The 11,436-nt window shown below is 38.2% G+C and overlaps 1 protein-coding gene across 1 annotated transcript; it reads left to right on the plus strand.

The window, feature by feature from the left end:
• The first annotated feature begins 224 nt into the window (after positions 1–224).
• On the plus strand, positions 225–10,879 carry LOC113610273 (T-cell activation inhibitor, mitochondrial-like). Its single transcript, XM_027088266.1, has 4 exons — positions 225–613; positions 4,064–4,320; positions 9,496–9,728; positions 10,682–10,879. The coding sequence occupies exons 1-4, from the start codon at positions 436–438 to the stop codon at positions 10,815–10,817; spliced, it is 804 nt and encodes a 267-aa protein (XP_026944067.1). The 5' UTR covers positions 225–435; the 3' UTR covers positions 10,818–10,879.
• The last annotated feature ends 557 nt before the right edge of the window (positions 10,880–11,436 follow it).

Below are 11,436 nucleotides of genomic sequence, written 5' to 3' on the forward strand. Positions count from 1 at the left end.
AGTGATTCAGTTATACAGAAATATGTGTATAGTTTTTCATATTCTTTTCCATTATGGTTTATCACAGGATATTGAATATAGTTCCCTGTGCTATATTAAGTTTTTAAACTATCTTAGGTAGTTGGATTTATCATTTATTATCATTTATCATTTATTCCTTGAGATATTCAGTCATAGTTAGGCTTTTCCCACATCTAAGGTATAAAGGAACTCGGACATGTTTTCTCTAGTACTTATGTGGCCACATTTTTTTTTTTTTACACATCTCATCCCTATGGAGTTCCATGTTGTAAGGTGTGGATCCAATTTTATCCTGTACTGAGGAGCTATGAAATCCCACCATTTTTTAATACTAAATTCTTTAATGCACTCAATAATGTGTTTAAAAGGTCGGGATATAATTTCTGATGTTTCCTTGTTCTATTTTGTGTATAAATGCCTCTTAATATTGTTTTCCAGGAAGTCAATGAAAATTCTCTTAAGAGATTAAGTGCCTACTTAGAAAACCTCCAGAAACCAGGCTTCAAGTCTTTGAAACCAACCCAGCTTATGTTTTATGTAAGACAAACAGACCAGAACTCTTCTGATGGCCAGGAACACTTCAGCACTTCCGGTACGTTTCTTATTTCTCGTGTGTCCCTTGCAGGCTTGGTGTGATGTGTCAAATCTGTCTAACGTTGCTAGAAGACCTTCGAGTTGAAGCCTTGTCATAGGAAATAATATCATTTAATTGAGTGTTTTCCTGGAGTTAGAGTCTATTCCTGGCTGCATGTGTTTGATGAGCCATTTTTTATGTTTAAACTTTTCTGACTAGAAAACTGAAGTGTTCCTATTTGTCCCCTTCCTATTTCAGTGCTGTTTTAAGTATTAAATGTCTATATAACAATTTACATCTTTAAAAAATATAGCTTACATTCTCTAATTTAGTCCTCAAAGTACCCTGTGAGGAAGGTAGTATTTGCCCAATTGTAACTTAAAAATGTCCCAGGACCATGGAGACAGAATAGGGGTCTTGAGCCCTTTAACTCCAGCCTCATGCTGTTCCTAAAATCTGATCAGTCTTCATGTACAGCCTTCTGTTTGTCCTTTGTCACTCCTTTAGCCATGATCCAGTGATCCTTTAAACTAAGGATGAATGTGGGTCTATCCATCCTTTCCGTGATCCTTGAGGAAATAACTTTATTTTTAGAATGAACTTTAAAACAGTTTAAAGATTTACTAAGAGCTTTCTGTGAACAAATGCTAAAACAAATAACTGTCGTGAGCGCTGGCTGAGTAAAGAGAAAAATCCTCCACTTTCAGTTAATGGTTAACTTTGAACCATTTATTAAATGAAAGTAGATTATAAAAAAATAAATTAGTGGGAATTCCCTGGTGTTCCAGGGAATTCTGCGCTCTCACTGCCAAGGGCCCAGGTTCAATCCCTGATCAGGGAACGATGATCCCACAAGCTGCATGGTGCAGCCAATAAATAGATAGATAGACAGACAGACAGACAGACAGATTTCCCTGGTGGCTCAGTGGTTAAGAATCCGCCTGCCAGTGCAGGGGACACGGGTTCCATCTCTGGTCCGGGAAGATCCCACATGCTGAGGAGCAACTAAGCCCGTGCGCCACAGCTACTGAAGCCCAGGTGCCTAGAGCCCGTGCTCCACAAGAGAAGCCACCGCAGTGAGAAGCTAGCGCACCGCAACAAAGAATAGCCCCCGCTCGCCGCAGCTAGAGAAAGCCTGCACGCAGCAACAAAGACCCAACACAGCCAAAAATAAATTAATTAATTAAAAAAAATAAATTATATATATATGGAGTTCTTAGAAGTCAAAAAGAAAACAGACTAGCTTAGTTACAAAAATGGGCAAACACAGTGACTAGATAGTTCAGGAAATAATACACATAAATTGCCAATAAGCATATAAAAATGTTTAGCCTCAGTAATCAAATGCAAACTAAACTAATTAGTTAATATTTCCCAATAAAAGTTATGTGCAGTCTGGCACAAGCATTCCACACTATATAGCAGCATTTACATTGGATTAAATAATTAATGGTATTGATAAGAGAGAAACTGAGATTTATTCCTTGACTTACCTCTTCTGAGGATAAACTATTTCTTCATAACTTCAAATGCAGGAATTTGCATTTTCCTTTCCTCTTTCACTGACTAGAATAATTTTCCTACCAGTATTTCTCACTTTATCATCAATGATTCAACTAAAAAGTCTTTCTTAGTTTGCATGTTATAGATTCTATAAATCTATGTGGCAGGCATAGCAGGTATATCTGAGAATGATTTAGATTGTGGTGACGGTCATCGTGGCAAAGAAAACACAGTCTTGTATGCAATGGTGAAAAATTAAAAACAACTTTTATGGTGATCAGTTTTGGCAGTGTTAAATAAATTGCACTACATTGATTATGTGGATTAGTATAGAGCTACTGAAAAGAAAGAGAATGATGTATACATACAGATAATGGAAGAGTCACCAAGGTTAAATAACAAAAGCAAGTTCAAAGTAATAGATCCAGGGAATTCCCTGGCAATCCAGTGGTTAGGACTCTGTTCTTCCATTGCAGAGGTCCCAGGTTTGATCCCTGGTCAGGGAACTAAGCTACTGCAAGCTGCGTAGAGCGGCCAAACAAATAAATTAAAAAAAAAAAAAGTCATAGGTCCAGAATGGTGCAGTTTATATGTTAAAAAGGAACAATTCACACTGTGGGTGTGTGTTCATGCAGACACAAAAGCGTATATGTCATATATAACATACACACAAAGCACATAGGAAAGGGCTAGAGCAGTGCTGTCCAAGAGAACTTTCTGCGGAGAGGTAACTGTTCTGTATGAGCGCTGTCTGGTACAGCTGGCACTAGCCCCATGTGGCTACTGACCACTTGAAGTGGGGCTAGTATGACCAGGAACTGAATTTTAAATTGTATTTAATTTCAATCAATTTAATTTTAGCCATAAATAGCCACATATGGCTGGTAGCTACCGTATGAGGCAGTGCAGGTCTCAATGCTTGTGTACCTAAATGTTAATGGGGTTACATCTAGTGCAAGTGTGAGGTTGTGTGCCTGTCAACAGGAGACTTTTACTTTGTATATATAATTTTACAAGAAGGATGTACGTATATAACACTTGTATAATTTTCAAAACTAATTTTAAAAATTTTTCCAAAAAAAGAGCCAGCATGTTATGATGGGGAAAATGCTTCGCTTGCTGGCAGCTCAGATCTCAGCCCTCACTTCACGCTTCTTAACCTCCTTGAACCTCCGCTTCTTCACATTTCAAAAGAGAGATAATAATGGCACTGGTGAGAGTGTTCATTGAAAAGTTATGTACATTCTACTAGCGCCATGTTTAATACCCAATAAAGGTGCAGGGGAACCAGTAGATTTCCTACTGTTGACGTAAGTTAGATTACTACCCTGAGCCCAGGGACTACTTGCATTAAAGTCAGATTGTGAAGTGCTAACTTTTAAAAAATTAGGGAACTTTGAGTCACTTCTGAAAATATTGTGTCCCTAGCTAGTTGGAGGGGGGAGTATGAGGACAGTCTCTTTCAACCGTAGAGAAAATTTGAGATGGGTTTCTGTGACCCCTGAGACTGGATTGGCCCCCCTCCTTGAACCACTGAAGCAGGGCAGCCTGCCCCACCCTCCCCCTACCTCCACCTCCCCCTTCTCTTTAGTGCTGGACACCCTCTCTGGTGGACACTTGCTCATAGGAGAGCTTTTCCATCCCTTAGACTGTAGAGACCAAATTTATGAACAGCATTGAAAATATTCTCAATCCCCTTCTTGGGCTGGCGTGGGTTTGGTCACTGGCGCCAAACTAGAAACGGGAGCTGACAGAGGACTTCATGAAGATGGAGGTAGTGTGGTACAGTTTTGGAGAAGGGATGTAGTTTTCCATTTACAGATGATTTTCCAATAGGATGAATTTTAATGAGTAATGGAGTGTTCTAAAGATTTTGATTCTATAAATGTTGTATGAAAAGAAATGTTTTTCAAGTAAAGCAAATAATCATCTGTATTAACTGTTTGGGGGAATTATATTCTCTAGGATTTCGAGCAGTCAAATTTACTTTGCACACCAGAGATCTGCTAAGCACAGTGTTATATATTCTCAACTCCTGCAGTTTATCTATTGAACATATCCAAAGCTTGAATACTAATGTGCACTCCCAGCCTCTCAAAGAGGCCACAAGGATATCTGACAGGCCCATCAAATGGGACAAGTCTTACTACTCCTTTACTGGATTCAAGGACCCTGATGAAGACCTCGAGCAAGTCTGGAGAATGGAAACAACCCTAACGTACGTAAGAGTTTTTATTTAACTGAACTTATTTGTAGTTAGTAGTCCCCACTCGCCTCGACTAGAGAAAAGCCCGCATGCAGCAACAAATACCCAATGCAGCCAAAAGGAAACCCCAAAAAAACATGAGCTAGAAGAGAGGGTCTCAGCCTTGCACGCACTGGGATCCAGCCCATGAAACTTATGCTTATACCCGTTGCTCTAACGATCTCACAGTGTGTCCTGATGAACAAAAACTTGGGAATGTCTGACCTACCTTTTGGTATAGAAAAAAAGTGGGATTGGATAAGTCAGGGCATAAAAGCAGCAATGAGAGTTGTTGGACCTTAAGTCAAGAGGCTTTAGAATAACATATTAAAGAAATTCAGCAATTAGTCTGTGGTTCAGTTGAGTGTTTCATAGGGTACAATTTTGGTCTGGAGCTAGATGTGTAGCCATCATGAAAAGATTGTCCCAAGGACCCAGAACTCAGAGTTAGTCAGCTGGCGAACAATGAAAACGGACTGGAACTGGGAAAAGCCAATTCACCAAGATAAGTGCTATTCCATTGGTTCCTTGTCCAAGCTGAGTATTTATAATTTCCTTATTTGTATGTAGTTCATCCAATAAAATTCTTCAGTCTTCAATAAAAGTAAACACTCTTACATTATATTATATTACATGTTACTAGATAATGCATTTTTAAGAGTAGGGAACATGTTTTAATCATCTTTCTACTAATCTGCTTCGTAGATTCATAAAACCCAACCAGCGTTTTTATTTCATTGAATTAAAGAATTGTTGGAAAAGTGTGAATGTGAAGTGCTGGAGGCTGGGTGTGGAGAACTCAAGGTTTAATATGGAAATGTAAAGTAGCTTAATACAGATGGTAGCAGAAGAAGTGAGTCAGCAATGAATGCAGAGGATCATTTTTTTTAAAACAGTGCCTCTGTTAGTTTCATTACTGTTGACTTAAAGTATCTGCTGTTTTTAACAAGAGATACATTGTGTTAAGGAAATTTTCTAGTGTACATGAGTTGTGTTACTATGAATTCTTCATTTCCTCCAGAGGGATACTTTGTTTTAAATTCAAGCTCTCATGTTGACAGTTACCAGCACAAGCTCAATACATGTCATTTTGATTTGTCTACTCTTAAGGAAGATAGCAACATAAATTAAATAGACCACTGTTTTAGAAATTGAAATCAGTGGAAATATAACGGTCTAATTTATTGATCATTATTATCCAAATTCAGTTGTCAATAGCTATGTATCTTGTCAAACAATGAAGTAAATCCATTCATAGCCAGATAGAACCTTTGTTTTCTTAGCTTTGACAAATGAAATTAACAACAATAAAGCATTACATGTTTTATCCCTGTTTATAAGAGAGATCTTGCATTCACTTTAAAACTGTGATTTAAAATTAATATTGAATTATCCTAAATGAAACAGACAGTATTTAGAGTTTCTTACAGAAGAGCTGGAATAGGGTTGTGGCTGGTTCTTGGTGTAATGCTGTTTCATATCTTTTACTTCCATATATTTTTCTTGGGCTAGAGAATATTGAGAGTTGACTGGTATCACCTTAAATCTTCCTACTCAAAGCTTCTCTTCTAAAATCGACCGGTTAGAGATTTCTGTTTTGTTTAGTTTTTGATGCTTGTATCGGAGGTCCTTGGGTTATATTTCTTGAACATTGATATGTTAGTGACAGATCATCACACCTCATAAAGTTTGAGTTTAGCTTATTAGGTATAATTTTAGAGCAGAGGGTCCAGGCTGGGTAGGATAGGAGAGGACAGCTCTACACTGAAAAAGGCAAGAAAAGGAATACATGCTGCTCTTTGGGCCCTTTGGGTAAATTACAGTATTGACTAAATGCCGCAAAAAAAAATCTGTTGCCTTTACCAGCATGCCTTAGAGGGCCGATGCCCCGGTTACGACAGTTGTATGAATTTGGAAGATTTCATATCTCTTATTTTCATAACCTAACCTGGTCTCCCTGGTCCAGTGTGTTCACACAGGCCCGGCACCCCTTTCCAATCTTGACCTTTTCCCAAATATGGATGTTGCCCAGTTTGCAGGAACCCTGATGAGGGTTTGTTCAAGGTTTTGTTTTATGTTAGTTTTTCCCAGTAAGGATTCCAGGAGCTTACGTCATCAAAGCCAGTTTGTATCAGTTTCTTGTTTCAGTTATTAATTTTTTATTTGGCCACGCCACGTGGGACGTGGAATCTTAGTTCCCCAACCAGGGATCGAACCCAAGCCCCCTGCATTGGAAGTGTGGAGTCTTAACCACCGGACCGCCAGGGAAGTCCTAATTTTTTTAATTTGTTATTATTTTGCAAATAATTATAAAATTGTTGAACCATTTGACAGGTTTCAAACCATATGAATGGAATGACTGTCCCATAGTCAGGAGATTTAGGGGCTGTAACTCGGACAAAACTTTTTTACCACCATGGTCATTTTGGCCATATCCGGTTTGTTTTTATTTTCATTCTTGTATTGTTTACCTCATCTTTATTATATCTGTAGTTATAGGAGAGGACGCATAAGGAGCACATGCTGAGTTACACAGTTCAGAGGGAGCATAAAAATAATTCTGCAAATTTACATCCAGCTGATCTTCAGCTGGTTTACAAATTGCATTCACCTGATCAAAATTTAATCTTGAAAGCATGTTATTTCTAATATTTCAGGATGTAATGTTAAAAAGAGAAAATATAACAGTTCTATTTAGTGTAAACTTTCAAATAATTTTCCTTATGTTTCCGCAGAGACATGCAGGCTGAAATAAAACACAGAAATTATGAAAAGAAATCAATTGAGTTTTTAAAAACACAACATAGAAGAATTATCAGGTCATAAAAGCTCCATTTAATCTATTTTCTTCTTATATCTGGCAGTTACATTTCAATCTACATTTTAGGACATGCTGTGTAATTTGTATTTCTCAGCAAATTATGCTTTATCTTACTGTAAAATCACTTTATAGTGATAAAAACACTATAGTGAAATGTTTAATATATAAGGTTTTCTAATTTTATACAATAATAAAAAGAATTTACCAGTCTAAACAAAATTAGAAAATGCTACTTTGTGTTGTAGTTTTTAGTATTTCCATATTTTGCATATATTCTCTGATTATCAAATAATTTTATAACTAAAATGTATTGCAATTATAGAATTTGTGTTTGCAAGGAGACAACAGGATCCATTTGTATCTAAACAAAATTATCCCATATGTAATGTCTACCCCACTGGAAAAAACATGTCATTGAACTATAGGAAGACCATTGAAATGCTATTCTTTTTTTTTTTTTTTTTTTTGACCAGGAACATGTCATTTTAACTTTTTTTTTTTAATACAACAGGTTCTTATTAGTCATCCATTTTATACACATCAGTGTATACATGTCAATCCCAATCTCCCAATTCATCACACCACCATCCCCACCCCGCCACTTTCCCCCCTTGGTGTCCATACGTTTGTTCTCTACATCTATGTCTCAATTTCTGCCCTGCAAACCGATTCATCTGTACCATTTTTCTAGGTTCCACATATATGCGTTAATACACGATATTTGTTTTTGTCTTTCTGACTTACTTCACTCTGTATGACAGTCTCTAGATCCATGCACATCTCAACAAATGACCCAGTTTCGTTCTTTTTTATGGCTGAGTAATATTCCATTGTATATATGTACCACATCGTCTTTATCCATTCATCTGTCAATGGGCATTTAGGTTGCTTCCATGACCTGGCTATTGTAAATAGTGCTGCGATGAGCATTGGGGTGCATGTGTCTTTTTGAATTATGGTTTTCTCTGGGTATGTGCCCAGGAGTGGGATTGCTGGGTCATATGGCAACTCTTTTTAGTTTTTCTTTTTCTTTTTTTTCTTTTTTGGCCAAGCAGCTTGCAGGGATCTTAGTTCCCCAACCAGGGATTAAACCTGTGCCCTCAGCAGTGAAAGCACAGAATCTTAACCACTGGGCCACCAGTGAATTCCCACTATTTTTAGTTTTTTAAGGAACTTCCATATTGTTTTAATAGTGACTGTACCAATTTGCATTCCCACCAACAGTATAGGAGGGTTCCCTTATCTCCACACCCTCTCCAGCTTTTTTTCTTTTTAATTTATTTTTGGCTGCATTTGGTCTTTGTTGCTGCACGCAGCCTTTCTCTCTACTTGTGGTGAGTGATGGTTACACTTTGTTGAGGTGCGTGGGCCTCTCAGAGCGGCGGCTTCTCTTGTTGTGGAGTGTGGGCTCTAGGGCATACAGGCTTCAGTAGTTATGGTGCATGGGCTCAGTAATTGTGGCACATGGGCCTATTTGCTCCACGGCACGTGGGATCTTGTCTCCTGCATGTCTCCTGCATTGGCAGGTGGATTCTTAACCACTGCACCACGAGGGAAGTCCCTCCAGCATTTATTATTTGTAGACTTTTTGATGATGGTCATTCTGGCCAGTGTGAGGTGGTACCTCATTGTAGTTTTGATTTGCATTTCTCTAATAATTAGTGATGCATCTAACCTTCTCTAAATCCTCTTTGTCTTTTCATATTGGTTATGTTAGACATCCTTGGAAACCTTTGCTTGACCCTCCAGTCCCTTCACCGTGATGTGGCCCTTAGTACACTGAATTCTGATTCTTGTTTTGTTTCCCTGCACCCTGACCATAAGTCCTGGGATACAGGGACACAAATTCTTATAATCTCTATACGCCAAGGGCCCAGTTTAGTGTTTAAGTACATGGTAGGTGCTTCAAAATAGAATTTAGGAAATGAAGGGAAATTCTGAGGAAACAGATTTGCAATTGAAATATGTAGACTTTATTTCTAAAACCCTTCTTTATTATACCATTTAATCTTTCTAACCTAATTTGAGATTCTTACCTGAATATTTAAATGTTAGTACTTAACACTTATTTTTATTTGGAACATATTTCTTTTCTTCTTCAATCTCTTCAATTCCTACCTAAAAGTTCCTAAGATTTACAGTGGTTTATTTTGAATATTAATATTTCCAGCACTCCATAGCTTTTTTCTTATTTCTTACTTGAACTTTCCTTCTAGGAAAATAATTTTCTTGTTAGAATTCCTCAATACCATTTATTGGAGTCCTAAACTTAAGACTATTAAAGTACCACAGAACTAAATATTTCTTCCTTTTTTTTAAAAAATACTGTAGCTTTTTGAAAGATTACCAAGTTATTTTGACCTGCAGAGGAGGCTGATGCTTCTGGAGGACCAAATAAGCTATCTTCTAGGTGGCATCCAAGTTGTTTATATCGAAGAATTACAGCCAGTGTTGACACTTGAAGAATATTACTCTCTTCTCGACGTGTTCTATAATAGACTCTTGAAAAGTCGAATACCTTTTCACCCTCGAAGTTTGCGTGGTTTGCAAATGATCCTTAACAGGCAAGTATCTAAAACAATTACTTTTATTCATTCAGTCAGATGGGCTGTGTGTGTCCATGCATGAAATTGTTTTGTATTTCCATGTGTGATTCTTAGGAATTAAAGAAAGGAATGTCACCACCTCTGTTGGCAACACTCTTTTACACATGAGAAAAGCCAACATGAGAGGATTGAAAGATTGAGTCCCTAGAACGTTCTGTAAATATATTGCCCCTTACAGGGCAAATCAGTCCTGTGGAAAACTTTATAGGGTTAAACTAATGTGAAATCAACAGTGTGCATATCAGGCACCGTGCTTGGTACTTAAATGCATTATCTCTTCAGCTCTCACAACCTCACCATGGAGTGGGTTACTACCCCCATCTTACAGATGAGGAAGGTCACAGGGCCAGGAAGGGTGTGGTCATCCTGATAGTGTGTCCCTTTGGGGACAGCAAAACTTCAAGTCAATTCTGCTATACAGGAAGTCCACTACATATGAACCTTCAAGTTGCAAACTTTCAAAGATGCAAGCATACATTCACGTGTCCAATCTCATAAGTTAGTTCATGTGTCTGCTGTACATTGTCACATGCGTGCATCCTCTACAAGTGGTTGTGCTTTTGTGTACTTCACTGTACAGTACTGTAGAGAGTACAGTAGTACAGTATCTTTATTTCAAGTGTTTGTTTTTTAAGTATTATTTGTGTGAAAAGTATTATAAACCTACTACAGTACAGTGCTATATAGCCAATTGTGTTAGTTGGGTACCTAGGCTAACTTGTTGGACTTATGAACAAATTGGACTTAGGAACGCACTCTTGGAAAGGAACTCATTCATATGTAGGGGACTTACTGTACCTTTAAGGTAGACTTTCTTGATGAGTTCCTTTTCCATTAATCAGACTAAGAAAATCGTTTCTATGGGGGTGGAGAGGTTGCTGATTTTTCCTTTTACGTATGCTTTATTACAGTGACAGATATGCTCCAAGTTTGCACGAACTTGGGCATTTTAACATTGTGATCCTCTGCTATCAAGCAAACCTCCAGTGGTTTATTCTCACCAAAGCCCAACAGGCAAGAGAGAACATGAAAAGAAAAGAAGAGTGAGTGCTCTTAGCCCTCTTCCTGTCTTACCATTCCGTCTACTCGTTAAAAATATTCAGGTACGGGTTTCCCTGGTGGCGCAGTGCTTGAGAGTCCGCCTGCCGATGCAGGGGACACGGGTTCGTGCCCCGGTCCGGGAAGATCCCACATGCTGCGGAGTGGCTGGGCCCGTGAGCCATGGCCGCTGAGCCTGCGCGTCCGGAGCCAGTGCTCCGCAACGGGAGAGGCCACAACAGTGAGAGGCCCGCGTAACATAAAAAAAAAAAAAAAAAAAAAAAAATTCAGGTAGTCAGAACTCATAAGTATGGGAAATTAAAACTGTATTGAACTTAGGATATCAACTGTATTAAGCTGTATGTCACTTAGGAGTAACATTTATTTTTTCCCTCCCGGTTGTGCCAGGCATTGGATGTGGCTGTTTTCTCAGTATAATAACCTCAGTTGCATTCCCACCATGTACCTCAATTTGAGAAGCAGGGCTTGTTAATATAAAAGTCAACTCAGAAGCAGAGTGAAAGATAAGAGTATCAGAAAGAAACTGTGCAGATGGAAAAGGGTGGCAACAAGGGGGGAAAACTCAGTTACTACTTGAGTAATTAGAATCTTCACTGTTTAAAATTTT

Source organism: Aethalodelphis obliquidens, unplaced genomic scaffold (genome assembly GCF_003676395.1).
Source record: "Aethalodelphis obliquidens isolate GAN/ISIS:26980383/991018 unplaced genomic scaffold, ASM367639v1 scaffold62, whole genome shotgun sequence".
Taxonomy (NCBI): domain Eukaryota; kingdom Metazoa; phylum Chordata; class Mammalia; order Artiodactyla; family Delphinidae; genus Aethalodelphis; species Aethalodelphis obliquidens.